General features: G+C 41.9%; 2 protein-coding genes across 6 annotated transcripts in view; one reads left to right on the top strand and one right to left on the bottom strand.

The window, feature by feature from the left end:
* EIF4G3 (eukaryotic translation initiation factor 4 gamma 3) overlaps positions 1-24,878 on the top strand; it is a 379,715-nt gene that overhangs the window by 15,071 nt on the left and 339,766 nt on the right. The gene's annotated exons all lie outside the window — the stretch shown is intronic.
* Positions 16,448-16,724, bottom strand: LOC112623895 (cytochrome c oxidase subunit 7C, mitochondrial-like). Its single transcript, XM_025384554.1, has one exon. It carries the CDS (start codon positions 16,637-16,639, stop codon positions 16,448-16,450), a length of 192 nt encoding a protein of 63 aa, XP_025240339.1. The 5' UTR covers positions 16,640-16,724.

The following is a 24,878-nucleotide window of genomic DNA, read 5'->3' as shown; positions in this document are numbered from 1 at the left end:
AGTGGTTTTGAGTATATTCAAAACTAGTTGAGAATTGTACAACTACCATCACAATTTTGGGATATTTTTGTCACTCCCCAGAGGAATCTGTTTGACTCCCCGTTTTCCCCCAATTCTCCCTGCCCTGGGCAAGTCCAAGTCTATTTTTTACTTCTATATATCTGCCTATTTTGAACTTTTTACGTAAGTGGACGAATTTTTTTTTTTTTTTTTTGTGATTTGTTTCTCTCAGCATAATGTTTTCAGGGTTCATCTGTGTTGTAACCATGTATTAGTACTTCATTTTTAAAATTGTTGAATAATATTCCATGTACCATGGACATTTGGGTTTTTTCAACTTCTTGGCCTTTGGGTAATTAATAGCCAAAAAGTTGGATAAAATTTCTGGCTCTGAATGATGTTGCTGTGAACATTCATGGACGTTTTTATGTAGATGTTATGTTGCAATTTCTGTTGAGTATATACGTTGGGGTATAGTTGCTGGGTTATATGAGGTAACTCCATGTTTAACATCTGGAGGAACTGCCAAAATGTTTTCCAAAGTGGTTGCACCATTTTATGTTCCTGTCAACAGTGTATGAGGATTTCAGTTTTTCTGTATCCTTGCCAACACCTGTCATTATCTGTCTTTTTGATTATAGGCCATCCTATTGGGTGTAAAGTGGTATCTCATTGTGGTTTTGATCTGCATTTCCCTGATGGCTGATGGAGTTGAGCATGTTTTTGTGTGCATTTGGCCATTTGTCAGTTACGGAGAATTATCTATACAGCTCCTTTGCCCAGTTGTTAATTGGGTCATATGTCTTTTTATTGTTGAGTTGTAAAGAGTTCTTTATATATTCTGAATATAAGTTGTTTAACAGATATAGGATTTGCAAGTATTTTCTCTCATTTAGTGGATTATCTTTTCATTTTCTTGAGGTCTCTCTCTGTCACCCAGGCTGGAGTGTAATGGCACAATCAGATCTCACTGCAGCCTTGAACTCCTGAGCTCAAGGAGCCCTTCCACCTAAGCTTACCAAGTAGCTGGGACTAACTGAGTGTGTGCGCCACTACCCCCAGCTACTTTTTGTATTTTTTATAGAGATGGGATTTCACCATGTTGCCCAGGCTGGTCTCCAACTCCTGGGCTCTAGTGATCTGCCCACCTTGGCCTTCCAAAATGCTGGAATTATAGGTGCAAGCCACCACTCCTGGCTAGTTTTTTATTTTCGGTAGAGACAGAGTCTCACTGTGTTGCCCAGTCGTGTCTCAAACTCCTGAGCTCAAGTGATTCTCCTGCCTTGGCTTCCCAAAGTGTTGGAATTACAGGCATGAGCCACCCCACCTAGCCTTGCATGTTAAGGTTATATAATCCATTAAGTGCTTGAAATTTAGTGAGGTGTGCTATTTATAAAATAAGGCCTATTGGATAAATGAACTTTGACCATTTCTGTCCTTTTTTATGCCCAGAAAACAAGTGTTGCCTGCTTTTGTCATTAAGATAAATTACTATTAAGCAGCAGTAGTTTTGTAAAACAAAGTATAAGCATTTGACTATTTTGCTGTCCTGTGAATAATTGAAATTGTGCGTTACAAATTCTTAGGTTTTTGGATTTTGCGTAGGGTTAGTTCTGTCAGGTTAAAATTGGTTGTTGATTGATATGAGGTTATACTCTCAGGCTATTCTAATGTATATGTTATTATAAAGAAACAAAATTGGGGCGGGGCACGGTGGCTCACACCTGTAATCCCAGCACTTTGGGAGGCTGAGGTGGGCGGATTACCTGAGGTCAGGAGTTCAAGACCAGCGTGGCCAATATGGAGAAACCCTGACTCTACTAAAAAAATACAAAAATTAGCCGGTTGTGGTGGCACATGCCTGTAATCCCAGCTACTTGGGAGGCTGAGGCAGGAGAATCTCTTGAGCCCGGGAGGCAGAGGTAGGCTACGGTGAGCTGAGATCATGTCACTGTTCTCCAGCCTGGGCTACAGAGCCAGACCCTGTCTCAAAAAAAACCAAACAAACAAAAAACAAAATTGGGAAATACTGCTTAATCTCTTGTCTAGCGGGGTTCTTTTTGCTATTTAGGAAAAGACCACATTAAAGAAGAGGTTATTTTGTTACCTTTAGGTGTAATAAAAAGTTTGTTTTGGATAAAGACTTTCAACAAAAAAACTCTTCAATTACTTGAAATTGGGAAGTGGGAATGAGTGGAGTTGCTGATTTTGTAAGATTATATCTGCTTTAGGTTTTAAATTATTATGCATGTCTCTAGCTTAGCTCTTACTCAGTATTCAAAGGAAGTAGGTCTTAATTAGTCCATGTATATTTTAATGGCATCAAGTACCTAATTAATATTGTTGAATCTTTGAGGCTAATGTAGTCAGCTGATACTCCCAGTATTACATTGTTGATCTTTTTCAGAATTTGGAAGTGGTCCAACTTCCTGGAATAAATGCTGTTTCAAAAGCAGACTACAGAGCACTTGACCTTAGCTTTTTACCTTTTATATTGTGTGACTGAGTGAGTGTATTTAAATGTGGTACATTTTAGGTAAGGCAATGAAAGCTGAATGCGGCTCCAGAATGTCACTGATTTCATTCTTGATCTTCATTAGAAAAATCATAGTTAAAGGATCCAAATATAAGTATGCATTAGCTTATTTTTCCTTTACACATAATAGACACTTAGTAAATTTAAAAAGAAGTGTCTTTGAAGGGTGCTACCAAAAACCAATGATTTTTCTTTTTTTTTTTTTTTTTTTTTTTTTAAATTTATTTATTATTATTATACTGTAAGTTGTAGGGTACATGTGCATAACGTGCAGGTTTGTTACATATGTATACTTGTGCCTTGTTGGTAAACCAATGATTTTTCTAAGCTGGAAAGGAGTTTGGGGATTTTTCTGGTTCAACTTTCTGCCCCCTCTCCTGCCTTTGTTCCAGAGGCTGAGGGGAGGTGAGGGAAACTTGCCTAACCATAAAGTTCATGCCATCGCAAGGTTATTTGAGGTCTTTAACAACACTAACCAGTGACCTACTAATAGATCCTGTTTCTCCTGTAATGGTCTTGGTTTGGATAGTAATTTATATGGATACCCCTACCTGAACCATTACATGGCTTAGACAATTAGGAATCTATCTTCCTTCCTTCCTTCCTTCCTTCCTTCCTTCCTTCCTTCCTTCCTTCCTTCCTTCCTTCCTTCCTCCCTCCCTCCCTCCCTCCCTCCCTCCCTCCCTTCCTCCCTCCCTTCCTTCCTTCCTTTTCTGTCTTTCTCTCTCTCTTTCTCTTTCTTTCTGTCTGTCTATTTATTGGAGATGGAGTCTCGCTCTGTCCCCCAGGCTGGAGTGCAATGGTACCATCTTGGTTCACTGCAACGTCTGCCTCCCAGGTTCAAGCGATTCTCCTGCCTCAGCCTACAGAGTAGCTGGCATTATAGGTGTGTGCCACTACACCCAGCTAAGTTTTGTATTTTCAGTAAAGACAAGGTTTCTCCATCTTGGCCAGGCTGGTCTCGAACTCCTCAAGTGAACCTGCCTCGGCCTCCCAAAGTGCTGGGATTACAGGCGTAAGCTACTGTGTCCCGCCTTTTTTTTTGTTTCCATGGTGACTTGCTCAGTTGCCCAGGCTGGAGTGCCATGGTGTGATCTCAGCTCACTGCGACCTCCTCCTCCTGGGTTCAAACGTTTCTCCTGCCTCAGCCTCCAGAGTAACTGGGATTATAGGTACCTGCCACCACACCCGGCTAATTTGTATTTTTAGTAGAGACAGGGTTTCTCCATGTTGGCCAGGCTGATCTCGAACTCCTGACCTCTAGTGATCCGCCTGCTTTGGATTAGTTTAGATATCATTAATTTATTATAAAAGACAGACTTGAAAATTATTTACGGCCGGGCGCGGTGGCTCAAGCCTGTAATCCCAGCACTTTGGGAGGCCGAGACGGGTGGATCATGAGTTCAGGAGATCGAGACCATCCTGGCTAACACGGTGAAACCCTGTCTCTACTAAAATACAAAAAAAATTAGCCGGGCGAGGTGGCGGGCGCCTGTACTCCCAGCTACTCGGGAGGCTGAGGCAGGAGAATGGCGTGAACCCGGGAGGCGGGGCTTGCAGTGAGCTGAGATCTGGCCACTGCACTCCAGCCTGGGCAACAGAGCCAGACTCCGTCTCAAAAAAAAAAAAAAAAAAAAAAAGAAAATTATTTACATGATGAATGATTTTAGAACTTTAGTGGAATGGGCAGCTTCACATTGATGCCATTTCAGTAGTGATTTATTTCAGTTTACATACTTTCCAAGAGTATCACCATCTCTAAATGAATAATCCTTGTCACCTAGAGCTGCTTTGGCACCTCTAAATTCTGGAAGAACTTTATCTCCAACTTTTTTTTTTTTTTTTTTTGAGACGGAGTTTTGCTCTTGTTGCCCAGGCTGGAGTACAGTGGCGTGATCTCGGCTCACCGCAACCTCTGCCTCCCGGGTTCAAGCAATTCTCCTGCCTCAGCCTCCTGAGTAGCTGGGATTACAGGCACTCGCCACCATGGCTAATTTTTGTATTTTTAGTAGAGTCGGGGTTTCACCATGTTGATTAGGCAGGTCTTGAACTCCTGACCTCAGGTGATCCACCTGCCTTGGCCTCCCAAAATGCTGGGATTACACTGGCACATGAGCCACCATGCCCGGCCTATCTCCAACTTTTACATTGACTGGTTGAATCTCTCTCTATCCTTTCGTTCAGAGCCTGATCCAGCAGCTACTGCTGTTGCTTGCCATACTTTTCTTTGAGATTTTTCTGAAAGAATTATGCTTCCTTTGGTTACGATTTCAGTGGCACTTGTTTTTCTTTTTTTTGAGACGAAATTCTGCTCTTGTTGCCCAGGCTGGAGTGCAATGGTGCGATCTTGGCTCACTGCAACTTCCGCCTCCCGGGTTCAAGCGATTCTCAAGCCTCAGCCTCCTAAGTAGCTGCGATTTCAGGCATGCGCCACTATGCCCTGCTAATTTTGTATTTTTAGTAGAGGTGGAGTTTTGTCATGTTGGCCAGGCTGGTCTTAAACTCCTGACCTCAGGTGATGCACCCGCCTCAGCCTCCCAAAGTGCTGGGATTATAGGCATGAGCCACCAGGCCTGGCCGGCACTTGTTTTTCAACCAATGCTCAAAGAGGAAGAAACTTATTTTTTGAGACAGAGTCTCTCTCTCTTGTCCAAGCTGGAGTGCAGTGGCGCGATCTGTGCTCACTGCAGCCTCTGCCTCCCGGGTTCAAGTGATTCTGCTGCCTCAGCCTCCTAAGTAGCTGAGATTACAGGCGTGTACTATTGCTTCCGGCTAATTTTTGTATTTTCAGTGGAGATGGGGTTTCACCATGTTGGTCAGGCTGGTCACGAACTCCTGACCTTAAGTGATCCGCCCACCTTTGCCTCCCAAAGTGTTGGGATTACAGACCTAAGAAACTTTCTAAATGCTTTTCCTGCCATGACTCCCAGCACTACAGGTCCTGCTCTGCTCTCATACTGTGCTGGAAGGAGAGACCCCGATGTCCTTTTTCTGTTTCAGGATTCTAATTGCATTTTGTTATTTCTCTTTATTCTCTTATGGTTTGTAACTATTTCTGTGACTTTCCTTATATGTTTTGTGACTTTGACACTTTTGAAGATTACTGGTCCATTGTTTACAGGGTATGCCTCAGTTTGGATTTGTTTGATGTTTTCTCATGAATGGGGTGAGGTTATGCCTTCCTTCTCATTGTCCCATATCAGGAGATTCGTGATGTCAGTACGATGATGCTTACCTTGACTACTTGGTTAAGTTAGCGTCTTGAGAGTCTTTCTATTGTGGAGTTATTTTCTTTCCTTTTGTAGTTCATAAGTATCTTGTGGGAGATACTTGATGAGTTTGCAAACAATGTTAGAGTCTTCTCAAACTTTGGTTCTCAGTTTTAGCAACTGGTGGAGCTTGTCTGCAAAATTTATTGCTTTTGTGGTTGCCTAACTGTGACTTTCTATTTCACTCTCTCCTTCTACATTTATTGATTGTAATTCTGTGAGGAAGAGCTTTCTTTCCTCCATTTGTTTATTTATTATTCATATCACTATGGACTTGTGGGTATGTATTTTATTTTATGGGTTAAAATCTAGTAACTGTCATTGTTTTGTTACTCAGATTGTTCTAGCTTTGGCCATCAGGAATTCCTTTAGGTTGATTTCTGTGTTCTTTCAAGAAGCCATCATCTTTTTTTTGTTTGAGTTGGAGTTTTGCTCTTGTTGCCCAAGCTGGAGTGCAATAGCGCAATCTCGGCTCACTGCAACCTCTGCCTCCCAGGTTCAAGCGATTCTCCTGCCTCAGCCTCCTGAGTAGCTGGGATTACAGGTGTGCGTCAGTACTCCCGGCTGATTTTTTTTTTTTCTTAATTTTTATTTTTAGTAGAGACGAGGTTTCTCCATGTTGGCCAGGCTGGTCTCGAACTCCTGACCTCAGGTGACCTGCCCACCTCAGCCTCCCAAAGTGCTGGAATTACAGGCGTTGAGCCAATTCGCCTGGCCTTTTTTCTTTTCTTTTTTTTTTTTTTTAAATGAGACAGGGTGTTGCTGTGTTCCCCAGGCTGGAGTGAAGTGGCTTGATCACGGCTCGCTGTGACCTCAACCTCCCTGGCCCAAGAGATCTCCCACCTCAGCCTCCTGAGTACCTGGGACTATAGGCATGATGGGCGTGCACCACCATACGTGGCTAAATTTTTTTTTTTTAGAGGAGTCTTGTTCTGTCGCCCAGGCTGGAGTGCAATGGCATGATCTTGGCTCACTGCAACCTCCACCTCGCGGGTTCAAGCAATTCTCCTGCCTCAGCTTCCAGAGTACCTAGGATTACAGGCACCTGCCATCATGCCTGGCTAACTTTTTGTATTTTTGTAGAGTTGGGGTTTCACCATGTTGCTCAGGCTGATCTTGAACTCCTGAGGTCAGGAGTTCAAGATGTGAGCCACCGTGCCTGGCACGTGGATAATTTTTCAATTTTTTGTAGAGATGGTCTTACTGTGTTGCCCAGGCTGGTCTCAAACTCCCAACCTCAGTTGATCTTCCGGCCTTGGCCTCCCAAAGTGCTAGGATTACAGGCATGAGCCACCATACCTGGCTTTTTTTTTTTTCTTTTAAATAATCTATTTTTAATGTATCAGCTGCCATTGGAGCCATAGTACCAAAGTGTGATCAGAAAATTAAGCTTTTTCTTGCATGCTATTTTTTTTTTTTTTTTGAGACGGAATCTCACTCTGTGTCAGACTGGAGTGCAGTGGCACGATCTTGGCTCACTGCAGCCTCCACCTCCCGGGTTCAAGTGATTCTTCTGCCTCAGCCTCCCAGGCAGCTGGGATTACAAGTGTGTACCACCACGCCTGGCTGGGTTTTTTTGTGTTTTTAGTAGAGACAGGGTTTTGCCGTGTTGGCCAGTCTTGTCTCGAACTCCTGACGTCAGGTGATCTGCCCGCCTCGGCCTCCCATAGTGCTGGGATTGCAGGCGTGAGCCACTGTGCTGGCCTTTTTTTTTTTTTTTTTTTTTTTAAACCCTTGCTCTGTCACCCAGGCTGAAGTGAAGTGGTTTGATCATAGCTCAGTGCAATCTCGAACTCCTGGACTCAAGGGATCCTCCCATTTTAGCCTCCTAAGTATCTGGGACTACAGGCACACACCACTGTGCCCAGCTAATTTTTAAAATTTTTAGAGAGATAGGGATAGAGGTCTCACTTTGTTGTCTAGTCTGATTGGAAACTCCTGGGCTTAAGCAATCCTCCTGCTTCGGCCTCCCAAAGTGGTGGGATTATAGGCCTGAGCCACTGTACTCAGCCCTTGTTTTTTTATTTTTAAGCTTTGCCAACATCTGAGTTTCCCAACAATCGTGTTCTTAATTCACGTTGATACGTTATTAGAGTTAAAAAGGATTCCTTCTTATATTGCAGATAAAAGAAGGAAGTGTGTAGAAGATTTTTTTTCTTTCTTTTTTTTTTTTTTTTGCGCCTCAAATTTGAAAGGCCTTCTATTTATAGATTGTACTAGGACCTGCAGATCCAATGTCTTTACTCCTCATAGGTAACAATTTGATTTAGTGAGAAAATATAGGTATTTCTGTTTTTGAGTTTTGTTAACAGCAAATTGTTTAGATGGGATTAAAGGCCCCAAATGTACTCTAGTTATCTTTGTGGAACCCATGGATGAACACCGAGAGAGAGAGAGAGAGAGAGAGTGTGTGTGTGTGTGTGTGTGTGTGTGTGTGTATGTACGTGTGTATACTCAAACCATTGGACTCAAACTCAGATGATTCTACTGCCTCAGCTTCTTGAGTAGGTGGGATTACAAGTGTGTGCCACTGTGCCTGGTTTATGTTGTGTTTTAGTGGTGTTAAATCTTGAGTATCAGGTCAGAGTGATTGTTTTAGTTGGAGGAGCTAAGTTGAAATAAATATTTGGTCATCATAAGTTACAGTTCATAAGCACTTTAAAAATAATTGCTTTTCTTCAATTAACTATATATTGGCTTGGCGTGGTGGCTAATGCCTGTAATTCTAACACTTTCGGAGGCCAAGGTGGGTGGATTGCTTGAGCTCAGGAGTTTGAAACCTGCCTGGGCAACATGGCAAAACCTCATCTCTACCCAAAATACAAAAGTTAGCTGGGCGTGGTGGTATGCGCCTCTCGTCCCAGCCACTTGGGAGGCTGAGGTGGGTGGATCACTTGAGTCCAAGAGGTAGAGAGGCTGCAGTGAGTGGAGATCGTACTGCTGCACTCCAGCCTGGGTGACAGAGTGAGACCTTGCCTAAAAAAAAAAAAAAAAAAAAAAAAAAAAAGCTATGTATTTATCAAATAGAGTCCAGGCACAGAAAGGAAGTTTTCTTATGCTTTCAGTGCTTTCAGTGACGTTGAAGGCTTTGGTCAGTTCTTAAGGGCACCAGTGTGAAATTAGTTGACGATAAGGACAATTGTGAGAAACCTCCAGTTAGTCAGATAGCCTTTGGAAACTTACTGCTTGTTATTCTTTCTGATTTTCTTGGAATATTTTGAGAGAAAAGTCATTATTCCCTTTTATTCCAGAATCATGTTAATGAGGTAGCTTAACTGCTATTCAGCTGAGGGCTCAACTGAGTGTAAAAGGACAACTGGTAATGGTAAACTGAAGGAAAGACTAGTAGAATCTTGAGAAAGAATAAGAAAAAAGAGAAGAGAAATGTTATTGTTTTGATATTACAGATTAAGCTAACCACAGTACCTGATTCTTAGCAGGTGCACAATACTTATTTAATCAATAATTAATGGAGCAAATATTTATTAACTAACATTGTATGTCTGTGCTGTCTATTGAAGAATATACAAAAGAAACCTGAGGCTGGGTGTGATGGCTCACACTTGTAATCCCAGCACTTTGAGAGGGTAGACAGAAGGAGCACTTGAGCCTAGGAGTAGGAAGACCAACCTGGGCAACATAGGGAGATGCTGTCTCCACCAAAAAAAAAAAAAAATTAGCCACATGTAGTGGTGAGTCCCAGCTGTGTGGGAAGGGCTAAAGCAGGAGGGTTGCTCTAACCCCGGAGGTTGAAGCTGCAGTGAGTCGTGATCATACCACTGCACTCCAGCCTGGGTAAGAAAGAGAGCAAGATCTTCTCTTTAAAAAAAGAAAAAAAGAATGTACAGTACTCTCAAATGGAGGTAGGAGATCAGAAAGTCAGTGAGGACTAGAGGAATAGGAAGTAGTATTTGGGCTGACTTGAAGTTGAGGGGAAGGACATCTACAGTTGAGGGAAATGGATGGGCAGAGTTGTCAGTGGTTAGGAAATGGTGTATGGTGTTATTTGGGGTAGTCTGAAGACCCACTGGGCTAAAATAGAAAGCAGTGAATGTGCATCTGACAATTTTGGAGACCCTTTGGATATCTAACTGTATAATTGATCGTTTATTTATTTTTTTTGAGACAGGGTCTTGCTTTGTTGCCTAGGCTGGAGTGCAGTGGTTTGATCATGACTCACTGCAGCCTCAACCTCCCAGACTCATGCAATACTTCTGCCTCAACCTCCCAAATAGTAGGGACGACAGGTGGTCCCAGGTTGATATTTTGTAGAGACGAGGTTTCACTATGTTGCCTAGCCTGGTCTTGAACTCCTGGGCTCAAGCGATCCTCTGGCTCCGGCCTCCCAAAGTGCTGAGATTACAGATGTGAGCCCCTGCGCCCAGCCTCATTTTTCCAAGGTTTTCCAAGGTTTTGCTGAGGTACATCCTGTCTAGAGGGAAATGGAAAGGAAAGGGTGATCGTATCATGAAAGCTATCATAAAGGAAGAAAAATAGGGATTTGAATATCTTTGATGAAAGAAGAGTTAAAATTGACTCCAGGGTTTTGAGACTAGAAAATGATGCTGTTCAATGATGTAGTAAGAAAGATGTAGGATTTAATTGTATACATTGTTTTGAGATAGTGGTCAGATAAATTCAGTTTAGGACATGTTGGATTTGAAATGAATGAAATGTCCAATTCATTTTACAAACAAATGGAGATAACTGAAGATGTTTGGAAATGGGGAGATGGAAGTCAGATGAGCAGAAATGGTTGGAAAAACAAATCTGTGAAAATATAAGCATAATGGAGAGAGAGGGAAGAGAAAAGCATAGATTATTAGTAGTCTATGCAGTGTCTGGTTACTTGAGGAGGATGAGGAAGCTTACAGAAAAGAGGAAGAAACTGCTGAGAGGAAAGAGGAGGATCAAGGCAGCACAACCTTTAAACTATCCAGAATAGATTCCCACTGAGTTTTGTTTATGTAATTGGAGGAAGTGACATTTAATCCTTGACAGCTAGTTTTTGATTGAAGACTCTTGAGTTTTTTTTTTTTTTTTTTTTGAGTCGGAGTCTCGCTCTGTCGCCCAGGATGGAGTGCAGTGGCAGTCTCGGCTCACTGCAACCTCTGCCTCCCAGGCTCACGCCACTTTCCTGCCTCAGCCTCCCGAGTAGCTGCAGGCACCTGCCACCATGCCCGGTCAATTCTGTGCATTTTTTTTTTTTTTTTTTTTAGTAGAGATGGGGTTTTACCATGTTAACCATCATGGTCTCGATCTCCTGACCTTGTAATCTGCCTGCCTCAGCCTCCCAAAGTGCTGGGATTAGAGGCGTGAGCCACCGCGCCCGGTCTTTTTTTTTTTTGGAGACAGAGTTTCGCTCTTGTTGCCCAGGCTGGAGTGCAATGGCACGATCTCAGCTCACTGCAGCCTCTGCCCTCCGGGTTCAAGCGATTCTCCCATCTCAGCTTCCTGAGTAGCTGGGACTACAGGCATGTGCCACCACGCCCAGCTGATTTTTGTATTTTTAGTAGAGATGGAGTTTCACCATGTTGGCCAGGCTAGTCTTGAATTCCTGACCTCAAGTGATCCGCCTGCCTCAGCCTCTCAAAGTGCTGGGATTACAGGCGTGAGCACCTGGCTTTTTGCGTGTTTCTCCTACAAGTCTAAAATTAGTTCTTTAGGGCTTTGGTTTGGAGAGTTACGTTTGTTTATACTTTTGCTTATTTCCTATAATCACATTTTAGAAATAAAAAAAATTTCAAAATATTTATTTATTTTTTTGAGATGGAGTCTCATTCTTTCACCCAGGGTGGAAAGTGGCACTGTCATAGTTCACTGCAAACTCCTGGGCTCAAGCTATTCTTCAGCATTAGCCTTCCAAGTGACTGAGATTAGAGGTGTGAGGCACCGCACCTGGCTAAAACATCAAAAAGATGGAAACCACTTGCTGTCTCCCTAATAGGCTGCTGTTGGGGTTCTGGGCAGTAGTTATTGTGAAATCATTAATTTGAAACTGGAGTTTTCAATGAAAGATTTTCATATGCTAATCAGGAATTAGGCAGAGCATGATAAACTCCGTTACTATCCTTAGTTGATAAATTTTAAGCAGAAGAAAAGGAACTGTTTGAGTTAGCTTGTCTTGGCCTCATTATTGTGGATTTCTTTTCTTTTCTTTTTTTTTTTTTTTGTGAAAGAGTCTCGCACTGTTGCCCAGGCTGGAGTGCAGTGGCGCTATCTCGGCTTACTGCAACCTCTGCCTCCTGGGTTCCAGCGATTCTCCTGCCTCAGCCTCCTGAGTAGCTGGGACTATAGGCGCATGCCACTGCCAGCTAATTTTTGTGTTTTTAGTAGAGGCGGGGTTTCACAATGTTGGCCAGGATGGTCTCGATCTCTTGACCTCATGATCCGCCCGCCTCGGCCTCCCAAAGTGCTGGGATTATAGGTGTGAACCACTGGCGCCTGGCCGATGTATAATTTCTTAGACTTTTTGATATAGTGAAAATAGCTTGTGGACGATGTGTTTGTGGGCCTAAGGCATCTTGCCCACATTTGGGGAACTCCTTTGTTAGCCCAGTATTTGAACCATTGGGAGCTGGTGATTTGGAAGCTGTTTTGTATGGAGTGTTGAACAAAGCAGAGTTGGGATACTTTCTGCCTAGATTCTAAAGAGAAGCCTGTGTTCTCGTTGTGTATTCTGACTTGATTGTTCGGTAGATGTTTGTTTGGTAGATGTTAGAGCACTGAAAGTGTGTCCTGGGCTAAGCGCTGGGGAATTAGAAATAAGACATAACCTTTGCGTTCAAGAAACTTACAGTCCTAGCCTGGGCAACATAGCCAGGCCCTGTCTCAAAAAAAAAAAAAAAAAAAAAAATTAGGCTGACATAGTAACGCCTGTGCCACTGTAGTTACAGTTACGAGAGGCTAAAATGGGAGGATGGCTTGAGGCCAGGAGTTTGAGGCTGCTGTGAGCTATGATTGTGCCACTGTACTCCAGCTTTGGTGACCGAGTGAGACCCTATCTCTTAAAAAAAAAAAAAAAAAATTGAAGAAACTTAAAGTCCTTATTCAGGAGACAGATATGTAAGAAGGTAAAGAGAAATCAGTAAGCAGAGGGCCTGTGAGAGCTCTGAGGAGGACCACTTAGCGGGTGAGTGGGAAAAGATTGAGAGAAATGAGGGAATTCAAAGGCTTCTTGGAGAAGGGTACTCCTCTAAACTGAAACTGGAAGGATGAACAAACCATACGAAGGAGAGCAGTGGGATAAATAGAATTCCAGCCAGGAATCAGTGCATGCAGAGACTCAAGACAGTGAAAAATGACTTACCCCTTATTGGTAGAGCAAGGATTTGAAGGGTAGTGGACAGATAATCAGAGGCCACAGGAAGGGCCTTATAAACCATGCTAAAAAGCTTGAAGATCACTCAGATGACAGTGAGAAGCTGTACTGAGAAGCTGACAGTGAGAAGCCGTCAGAGCTGTAGGCTAGGGAATGACTGGTCAATTTGTGTTTTAGAAGGACCCTTCTGGAAACTTGTTAGGAGGGAGGGTTGGGTTATATGTTTGTAGTGAGTAATTCAAATCCAAGATTGATGTGTGAATTAAATTTTTTATTTAGGACTTTTAAATAGATTTTATATACTTTTCATAAGGATGACTTTTCAGATTACCTTTTTTCCTTCAGTTTTTCAAATAGGTATAAAAAAGCTTATATCTAGGTAAATTCCCATGATTGTTCTCCAGTCTGCATTTAATATATACATGTATGTATACATATATATATATATATTTTTTGGAAACGAGGTCTTGCTCTATTGTCTAAACTAGGGTGCAGTGGTGTGGTCATAGCTCACTGCAGCCTTGACCTCCTGGGCTTGAGAGATCTTGTTACCTAAGCCTCCTGAGTAGCTGAGACCACAGATGTGTACCACCACACTTGGCTCATTTTTTTTTTTTTTTTTTTTGGCTGGGCAGGGTGGCTCACGCCTGTAATCCCAACACTTGGGGAGGCCAAGGCTGGTGGATCACCTGAGGTCAGGCGTTCAAGACCAGCCTGACCAATATGGTGAAACCTCACCTCTACTAAAAATACAAAAAGTTAGCCAGTCATGGTGGTGTGCACCTGTAGTCCCAACCACTTGGGAGGCTGTGACAGAAAAATTGCGTGAACCCGGAAGGCGGAGGTTGCAGTGAGCCGAGATTGCGCCACTGCACTCCAGCCTGGGCGACAGAGCGAGACAGAGATGGGGGTCCCCTTATGTTGCCCAGGCTATTCTCAAACTCTTGGGCTGAAGTAATCCTCCCACCAGGGCCTCCAAAAGTGTTAGGATTATAGGTGTGTGCCACTGTGCCTGGCCTACATATTTTATTTTAGTTTTTGAGATGGAGTTTCACTCTGTTGCCAAGGCTGGAGTGCAGTGGCGTGATCTTGGGTCACTGCAGCCTCCGCCTCCCAGGTTCAAGCGATTCTCCTGTCTCAGCCTCCCGAGTAGCTGGGATTACAGGCATCTGCCACCAAGCCTAGGTAAGTTTTGTATTTTTAGTAGAGATGGGGTGTCTCTGTGTTGGCCAGGCTGGTCTCGAACTCCTGACCTCAAGTAATCTGCCCGCCTCAGCCTCCCAAAGTTCTGGGATTACAGGCGTGAGCGACTGCGCCCCACTGGCCTATATATTTAAAAAATATATTTCTGTTTTCAGTTTCAGCCTTTGTTTATGGTTAGTGAGTGGTTAGTAGCAGGTTTGTAGTAGATTGTTTATAAGTGAGTAAAATTGAGGCGTATTGTTTTTTTTTTTTTTTTTTGAGACGGAGTCTCGCGCTGTCGCCCAGGCTGGAGTGCAGTGGCCGGATCTCAGCTCACTGCAAGCTCCGCCTCCCGGGTTCACGCCATTCTCCGGCCTCAGCCTCCCGAGTAGCTGGGACTACAGGCGCTGCCACCTCGCCCGGCTATTTTTTGTATTTCTTAGTAGAGACGGGGTTTCACCGTGTTAGCCAGGATGGTCTCGATCTCCTGACCTCGTGATCCGCCATCTCGGCCTCCCAAAGTGCTGGGATTACAGGCTTGAGCCACCGCGCCCGGCCGAGGCGTATTGTTTTAATACTCAAATAATGAGATAATAGTGAAAGTACCTGCTCATCAAAAGGTAGGACATCTTTTATCATAGTGCTAAAGAGATACGTAGATGGAGAGATACATAGACGTATAGATACATAGCATATATCTGCATCTCCTTATTAATAGTTCAGCTAGAATTTGAAATGTTAGGTTAAATTGGCTGCCTTTGAATGAAAAAGGAACATCTATTTGTGTTCAGGGTATAATGCTCAGATGAACCATTGGATATGAAACTAGAAAGCAGTTAGGAGGTGTTTTTCAGTTTAGTCCTTCACTGGAAACCAAAACTTTGAAAATTATATTTGGAGGGGAGGCTACTTATGGCAGAATTCTTAAAGATGAACTACTTTTGACTCAGAAGTGAAACTGAGTTGAAAATATTCAAAACCAAAACAATAGATAATTTCATAGAATGTTGCAGGTTGTTTTGCCTTTCTGGCTCTCACAAAAAAGGTTAGTGATTGATATTGTATCTGCATATTTTCTATTCCTTTCTCTGTACTTTAGTTAATAGCATTTTGTGATTAAAAAAAATAATGCCCTTGACTTACTTTTTTTTGTTGTTATTGAAAGCAGTTTTTCCTGTGTCTGAGCATGTATAACATTAGTGGTTTACGTAGAGAGTTTGTTTATTGCAACCGGAGGCACATTCCTAGGCAAGAATGGTTTTTTAATGTTCAGTTATCCTATTTCCAGTAGGACATTTTCAGAAATGAGCAAATTCCGTTAAACCAATAACCCTGATTTTGGCGGATAAGCGCTTATACTAATTCTGCTTTGAGAAAAGAGATTGTTCATTCTACTTTAGGAACTACTAGCTAAGTCTGGTGCTTCTTAACCCTTAACTAAGAAAAATGAGGCTTGCTGACAATGGGTAGTTTTTACTGGCCTGTGAAACCCAACAGCGTGTTCAGCAATGTAAACCACAGCAGCTGTCTTTTGCTGGCTTCACTGTTGTTTGAAGTATAATGAAACTGCTTCTTGGCCAGGCTCAGTGGCTTACGCCTATACTCCCAACACTTTGGGAGGCCAAGGCGGGAGGATCACCTGAAGTCAGGAGTTCGAGACCAGCCTGGCCAACATGGTGAAATCCAGTCTCTACTAAAAATAGAAAAATTAGTGCGGTGTGGTGGTGCATGCCTGTAATCCCAGCTACTCAGGAGGCTGAGGCAGGAGAATCACTTGAACCTGGGAGGCGGAGGTTGCCCTGAGCTGAAATTGTGCCATTCATTGCACTGCAGCCTGGATTACAAGAGCAAGACTCCGTCTCAAAAAAAAAAAAAAAAAAAAAAAAAGCTGCTTCTCACAAATGGCTACACCTGCTGACTCATCTTCTAGCCCCTAAACAACTATAGTATCCAGCATTATTGAATGCTGGGACTTGAGAATAAAGAGAACCAGAATCTTCTTTTTTTTTTTTTTTTTCATGTCATAAGTTTATTGACAAACATATCTAGTAGGCCATGAGTTAGAGTTTGATCCATTTCCAGAGGCTGTATCTCTTAAAATGCTCTTCATATCTGTTAAATGGACGAGCTGAAACATCCTTATGATTTAAGCAGTTGGTGTCGTACTATAAAGAAGGGTGCAGCAAATGCAGATCCAAAGTACAAGCACATCTTAACTAGTAACGCCCACTTGTTTTCCACTGAAAATGGCAAATACTTCCCAGGACCCTCCTCATAGTGGCTCCTACGGACCACAGAGGTTGTGAACCTCCGGGTGCTGTGGCCCAACATAACGCTGCTGGAAGCTCTGCGAAAAGCGCAGAGACGGGGGACGGATGAAATGGCGGCACCTCATCAAGACCTTGTTTTCACGACCTTGTTCCCCCGTGCTCGAGAACCAGAATCTTAGAATGTGAGAGTTAGAATGGATTATGGAAATCTTTAACTCACCTCCTTCTCAAATGGCCTCAGCTATTAAAAAGAAATGTTACTGTGGTAGCTGTCATAGTAGGTAGTTAAAAGAATGATAGTGCTATTCAGAATGCCATTAGAATCTTCTAGATGAGTGAAGATGTTTGTCTGTCTAGGAGTCTTTGAGATGTGGTATCTTTTAGCCGCCTTTCAAAAATAACACATTCTGAAAGTGACTGAAAGCTACTAGGGGCAGCACACATCCGGGCCTGCTATACACTTCAGGAGGACTGTGGGAAGAAGTAAAAATGAAGAGTGACCATTGTCCCTCAGCATTTTCTAATCTAATTAGAAAATAGATTTGAGAAAGAAGGGAACTTTGGAGCATTTAGGAATCAATTTGTGATTATTTAAAAATTATTTTGGAGACATCATATTTCTTTGTTTCCCAGGCTGTAGTGCAGTGGCTATTCACAGGTACAGTCATAGCTCCCTGCAGCCTCGAACTCCTGGCCTCAAGCCATCCTTCTGCCTCGGCATCTTGAGTTGCTAGGATGACAGAGTGTGTACATCGTGCTTGGCTTGAATGGATCTTTTACCTATGTATGATTTTGTAACATCATGCATTGGTTATTTGGAAGATTATAGGATTATGCATCAGTTATTTTGAAGGTAATTGTTCATTAAGTTATGTAAATTTTCCAAATGTTGATATATTTTTTATATGGCATAAAATCATGTTATTAATAGCTGATATCACTGTGATCTTATAAGGAGAGTATTTTGGGAAGCTCTCTGGGTCATGGTAGTAGATACCAGCTTACTGTGACTTGTAACGGCTGGAAAGGTAATTGAAGTTGCATTAGGAAACAGTCTGGCAGTTGAAGGGAAATGGATTTTACTTTTATAAAAAAGTTTTATGTTGAAGGCCCTGTAGGGGGCATTTTATTTTTCTGGTTGCTTTTTTTTAGTGTTAGCACGTTTGATTCCATCTAAGGAGTACGTAACCAAAGGTAGTTGGCCTTTTCAAATCTGTGAACCCAAAGATTTAAAAAAAAATTTATTTGCTTTTATTTTATTATTTTATAGAGACAGGGTCTCGCTCTGTTGCCCAGGCCGGAGTACAGTGGCATCATCTTGGCTCATTGCAGCACCGACTTTCCAGACTCAAACTGTCCTTCTGCCTCAGCCTCCAGAGTAGCTGGGACTGTAGGCATGTGCCACCATGCTCAGCTAACTCTTGAATTTTTTTGTAGAGATGGGATTTCACCATGTAGCTCAGGCTGTTCTCAGACTCCTAAGTTCAAGCAATTCACCTGCCTTGGCCTCCCAAAGTCTTAGGATTATAGGCTTGAGCCACCATGCCTGGCCCGAAGAAATTTCTGTGATGGAATGTATAGTGTACTTCTGAGCTTGTCTGTTTTTTTAGGTGCTTGGTTCCCTGTCAGTTATAAATCTGGGAGTCTTTAGAACTTCTTCTGAGCCTTTTAATCCCTCCATTCTCCAATCTAAAGCTAGACCTCATAATTGTCTGATTAGAGTCCTGGATCAGTCTTACCTCATGGAATTGGTTTCAGTTTTTCCCTAGGCTTAGTTACTGTCTTCTTTTGTTTGAATGTAAGTCTGTTTTACTAAACTAGTATCTAGAGTGAGATAGGGACTAGGATGAATCTCTTTCCAAGTGGAGTGGGTGATGTAGTTTGATCTAGGAGTTTGTTTCTTGTGGCCCTAGGTGATGTAACAGAAACTGGACTGTTGTATTATATTTTGTTAGTATTCTAAGAGATTTTTTTTAACATACATTCAAGGGTTACCTTGAAATTAGCCCTGCTTTTTTTTTTATTTAATACAATTTGCTTTTATAGAATTATACTTTGAAAGTTGGTATTCAAATAAAGTCCTGATCTCATGTCATCTTTCATGATAGTAAACCTTTTGAAACATGCTAAAGGCCTAGTAATATGATGTTGGGCAAATTACAGGCTATATAGGCATTGAAATACTATATAACCATTAAAAATGTTACAGAAACATTTACTGATATAAAAAAGTGCACATTTTCTCTGTGGAAGTTAGTTAAAAATAGCATGTATATTCAAATTTTATTTAAATACATTAGGAAAAGGTGCTTGATTATACAGCAGTGTTCATGTGGTTACTGGTTGCTGGTGAGATTAGGTCATTTGATTTCTTTCTGCAATAAGTAATATTTTGTTTAACCATGTTATTGATTGATTGATTGATTGATTGATGGAGTCTCACTGTGTTGCCCAGGCTGGAGTGCAGTGGTATGATTCTGGCTCACTGCAACCTCCGCCTCCCGAGTTCAAACAATTCTCATACCTCAGCCTCCCAAGTATCTGGGATTACAGGCGCGTGCCACCATGCCCAGCTAATTGTGTATTTTTAGTAGAGATGGGATTTCACCATATTAGCCAGGCTGATCTCGAACTCCCGACCTCAGGTGATCCACCCGCCTCGACCTCCCAAAGTGCTGGGATTACAGGTCTGAGCCACCGCACCCGGCCAGTTATTTTTATAATTAGCAAATTAAAGCTACTTCTATTTTGGAAAATGAAAACAAGTTAAAATTTGACTCTCCGTGAACTCTCATTCAGCAAAGATTAAATTACGTTATTTTAAGACAGTGAAGAGGAATTTAAAATGCATTTAGATTTTCAACAGAAATCAAGGGAGTTTTTGTTGTTATTGTTAACTATTAGTTGAGTAGAAGCTAAACTCGTTAAGCATTGTGTTCCCCATTCTGATTAATGTTGGTTTTACCATAGAATCAGTATAGTGCCGATCTCACATTGTGATGAATTAGGTTTCCTCAAATTTTTCATGATGCTATGAAAAACGGTTTAAAGTGCTTAAGTATAGGCATCTTTTTTTTTTAAAACCTTATTTTAAATGACATGGCATATTATTGCAACATTTTTTATGATGCCTGCTTCATTGTTATTTTTGTTAAAGAGTTTCCATTTTAAAAGTCCTTTGCCATCTTGTCCTTACTGTCCTGGCTTTCATCTGGGACTGCAGCAGGGCTGAGCCAAAAATGGCTGCTGCAGCAGCAGGGGCGGGCATAGTATAGGACTTGGCTTCTGTGGTTCCTGTGAAGACGCAGGAAGAGAAGCTTGGGGAGAATGCCTTGACTCGGGATTCTCTTAATGGTTGTGGCCACAAGAATTGGGCTTTTCTTGTGGAAGAATTTCCATACTGTAGATTCTGCTGTTTGGAGGGAATGACACTGAGTATTGGGATTTACAGCATTAGTGGGGGACCCACCCATTCTCTGCAGTAGAAGAAATCTTAGCTGATGCTGTCATTCACTGAGCAGGATTGGCTATTTTCAGAAAGCAGCAAGGCTTACCTGTCTGTGTCAGTTGATGACAGATACATGTCCAGAATGATGGTGATTTCTAGCTTGGTGGGTGAATGTACTTAAATGCAAATTATCTCTCAGGGATGGAGTGGGTGGCATATAGTAGAGGATTAAAAAGGTCTTCCCTTTCGTGCAGCTCGTGTGAGGATTACTGTTCCATATAAAAAATCTGCTTGGTACGTTAAGGTGAGAGATGGGGAGTGGTTTGAGTAGAGAATTAAAGTTGCTGTATGTGCCCTTTGGGCCACTCTCCAAGAGGAAATACACTGCCATTTGGATGGGGTGAGTTTGTGCCTGAGTTCCAGTCCTTTCTGCCTGTGACTAGAGATAGGCATGATGTAAAAACACCAGGATCTGCTGCTTAGCAACCAGTAAAATACCGTGTATCTAGATAGGCAGTAACACAGTACTTCATTCATTTCTCTTTCAGTGTGATGAAGAGAAAAGGCTTTTTTGCTTAAGAAACAGAAAAACCCCCGTTCTCTAGGAAAGCCATATGTAATCATTGTGGAAAATACAGGAAAAAAAAAGAACAAGTTTACTCATAACTCTAACTCATTGATGTATTTTGATAAATTTCGTTGAAGGAATTTTTTGTTTATATATTATACATATTTTTGTACATATTTATGTACACATGAGTTGGCATATATGTGTTTATATGTATACACACATTTGCGTAGCTGCAAATCATACTGTAAATGTAACTTTGTATTATTTTTCCTATTTTAACATATTGATATATTAACATTTGTTTCTTTCTTTTTTCTAGAGGTAGAGTCTCTGTCGCTTAGGCTGGAGTACAGTGGCATGATCATAGCTCACTCTAACCTCCAGCTCCTGGGCTCAAGCTATCCTCCTGCCTCAGCTTACTCAGTCGCTGGGATTGCAGGCATGAGCCACCTTAACTGGCCAGTATAGTCACATTTCAGTAAACATTTTGAAGGCATCTTTAATGGCTTTATAATATTAGATACATGACCGTGCCACAATTTACTGAAAACACATTCCTTATTGTTGGATTTTTGTTTTTTTTTTCTTTTTTTGACATGAGGATCTTGCTGTGTTTCCTAGGCTGACTTTGAACTCCTGACTATCCTCCCACCTCAGCCTCTCAAGTTGCAGGGATTACAGACATGCACCATTTACTCGATTTTTAAGTTAACAGTTTGCTATTGAAAGGAGTGCTGAGACCAGGCAGGGTAGCTCATGCCTGTAATAACCAGTTTGGGAGGCCAAGGTAGGCAGATTGCTTTAGGCCTAGGAGTTCAAGACCAACTTGGGCAACATAGCAAGACCTTGTATCTATGAAATTAGAAAAAAATTAGTGAGGCCTACTGGAGTGTGCCTGTAGCCGTGGCTACTTGGGATGTTGAGCTGGGAGGATTGCTTGAGCTCAGGAGTTTGAGGCTGCAGTGAGTTATGATTGTGCTATTGCACACTCCAGCTTGGGTGACAGAGTGAGACTCTTCTCTTAAAAAGAAAAGAAAAAAAGGAATGCTGGAAACCATCTTTGTGCATAATGCTTTTCAGTATTTTAGATACTTCCTTAGTAAAAGTAAAAATTACTGAGTCAACAGGTGTGAACACTAGGAAAATTGATCTATATTACCAGATACGAATTTTCACTTTACCTGCAGTGTACCCTAGTGCCTGTTACATTTTTAAAATTGTTTTTATTGATACATAATACATGTACATATTTTCAGGTTCTGCTCTTTTTATCAGCATTAAATATTGCAGTCTTTCAGTTTTTGTTTGTTAGGTGAAAATGATAGACGATTTTAGTTTGCATTTCTTTCATTACTTGTAAGGTTTATTTTTTCTCCCTTGTTTACTAGGTTTATTTATTTATTTTTTTTGAGACGGAGTCTCACTCTTTCGCCCAGGCTGGAGTGCAGTGGCTGGATGTCCGCTCACTGCAAGCCCTGCCTCCTGGGTTCACGCCATTCTCCTGCCTCAGCCTCCTGAGTAGCTGGGACTACAGGCGCCTACACCACACCAGGCTAATTTTGTTTTTGTATTTTTAGTAGAGAGGGGGTTTCACTGTGTTAGCCAGGATGGTCTCGATCTCCTGACCTCGTGATCCGCCCGCCTCAGCCTCCCAAAGTGCTGGGATTACAGGCGTGAGCCACTACGCCCGGCCATTTATTTCCTGTTTTGGAAATTATTTGTTCATATCCTAGGCTCATGTATTTTTTGAGATTTTGGTTTAGGTTCAAAATTTAGCAAAGGCTGGGCGCGGTGACTCACGCCTGTAATCCCAGCACTTTGGGAGGCCGAGGAGGGCGGATCATGAGGTCAGGAGTTTGAGACCAGCCTGGCCAACATTAGTGAAACCCCATCTCTACTAAAAATACCAAAAATTAGTCAGGTGTGATGGCAGGCACCTGTAATCCCAGCTACTCAGGAGGCTGAGGCAGGAGAATTGCTTGAACCCGGGAGGCAGAGGTTGCCGTGTGCTGAGATTGTACCATTGCCCTCCAGCCTGGGCGACAGTGTGAGACTCTGTCTCAGAAAAAAAAAAAAAAAGAAAAAAAAACTTAGCAAAATAATGCATGTGTTTTATAAATAATACAAATTATATAGATTTATTTATTTATTTATTTTTTGAGACAGAGTCTTGCTCTGTTGCCAGGCTGGAGTGTAGTAGCATGATCTCAGCTCACTGCAGCCTCCGCCTCCCGGGTTCAAGAGATTCTCCTGCCTCAGCCTCCTGAATAACTGGGATTACAGGTGCCTGCCACCATGCCTGGCTAATTTTTTGTATTTTTAGTAGAGACGGTGTTTCACTATGTTGGCCAGGCTGGTCTCGAACTCCTGACTTCGTGATCCACCTGCCTCGGCCTCCCGAAGTGCTGGGGGATTACAGGTGTGAGCCACTGCACCTGGCCAATTATATAGATATATACCTTCATATGTTGTATTTTAAAATAGGAAAAACTCTTTTCACTTATACTTTCATGATTAAAGGTTATCACAGTTGACAGTTTGGTGTGTCTGTTCTTACCTTTTTATATGCATTTACATATAAGGAGAAGAAGAGGGAGAGAGAGAAAAGCAGAGGTTTTAGAGGATGGACTGGAGCTGGGCTTTGGTTTGTGTCCTGACTGCTGGAAATGTGAAGTATCACCTTGGTGGATTTGGAGTCCCAGCTCTCTTGATTTAGTGCTGTGTGTCTTGGGAAAGCGATTTAACCTGTTTGTGCCCTAGTATCCTTATATTTACAGAGAGTGGTAGTTATAGACTCTGGTGTCTTGAGTTCTGAGGATTAAATGAGTTAATACATTTAGAATGCTTAAAATAGTACCTGAGAACCAGTGTTATATAGTAAAATAGGTATAGTAGTTGCTGTTAATATTATTATTGTATTACATTACTGTGTAAAAGGAATGTAAGTAGGATTATACTGCCCATGCTTAGTGTCTCCTTATTTATGTATCATATAAATCTTTGCCATGTCAATACATACAGACCATTGTGTAGTCTAGTTGTACTATTATTTTTTTCCTATTTGTGGATATTAATGTAGTTTTTAATGGATATTTTGGTATTAAAGTTGTAGTGCATATCCTTGTGCATATATATCTTTGTGTGTATGTATTTTAGTAGAATGGAGTCCTGTAAATAGAATTGCTGAATTGAAAAGTATGTAAATAAAAGAGCAACAACTTGACAGTCACTTTTTCAATACTAAGAACTTTTCTTTCTGCTGCTTTTTTGGGGGCTAGCAGTTGTACCTTATTTTATGACTTTAAACAATTTTTTTGAGAAGAGTCTTGCTCTGTTGCCCAGCCTGGAGTGCAGTGGCATGATCATGGCTCACTACAGCCTTGACCTCCCTGGCCAAAGTGATCCTCCCACCTCAGCCCTCCAGATAATTAGGACCGTAGGTGTACGCAGCCATGCTCAGCTAATTTTGTTTATCTTTTGTAGAAATGAGGTCTCACAACGTTGAACAGTCTCGTCTTGGACCCCTGGGTTCAAGCAGTCTTCCCTCCTTGGCCTCCCATGTTTTATGACTATTAATCACGAGTCTTTTCAAATATACTAATTTGAAATTTAATAAACCTTTTCCTATACTGTGCACCATCTCTCTCCTCTGGGAGATCTCCTCTTTGTTCTTTACTTTGTTAATGTATGGTAATTAGTAGTTTCTATTCATAGTTATGAATGAAGGATGAGGTCTTCCAATAATTTGTTTTTGGTTGTCTGTAGGGAATTCAAATAATTTTTTTAAATGAATATATTATTTAAAAAAGTGGAAATACCTATGTTAATTCATGGTACATTTGTATTATGGTCAGTTTTTTATGTCTGCATACTATTTATGTTTTGTGGAGTGGAGTTTCTTATACAGAATATTTTCCAAATATATTTTAGTTGTGATTTTGGACCTATATCATCTCCTCAAAAAAATAGATACTGGCCGGGCGCGGTGGCTCAAGCCTGTAATCCCAGCACTTTGGGAGGCCGAGGCGGGTGGATCACGAGGTCAGGAGATCGAGACTATCCTGGCTAACATGGTGAAACCCCGTCTCTACTAAAAATACAAAAAATTAGCCGGGCACGGTGGCGGGTGCCTGTAGTCCCAGCTACTTGGGAGGCTGAGGCGGGAGAATGGCGTGAACCCGGGAGGCGGAGCTTGCAGTGAGCCGAGATCACGCCACTGCACTCCAGCCTGGGAGACACAGTGAGACTCCGTCTCAAAAAAAAAAAAAAAAAAAAAAAAAA

This window comes from Theropithecus gelada, chromosome 1, assembly GCF_003255815.1.
Source record: "Theropithecus gelada isolate Dixy chromosome 1, Tgel_1.0, whole genome shotgun sequence".
In the NCBI taxonomy this organism is placed as follows: domain Eukaryota; kingdom Metazoa; phylum Chordata; class Mammalia; order Primates; family Cercopithecidae; genus Theropithecus; species Theropithecus gelada.
Note: the sequence above shows the minus strand (reverse complement) of the source record. Positions and strands in the feature narration are given on the sequence as shown.

What these genes read in the sequence shown, in the direction of transcription:
- LOC112623895 (XM_025384554.1), bottom strand. Translation starts at nt 16,639, where the DNA reads ATGTTGGGCCACAGCACCCGGAGGTTCACAACCTCTGTGGTCCGTAGG.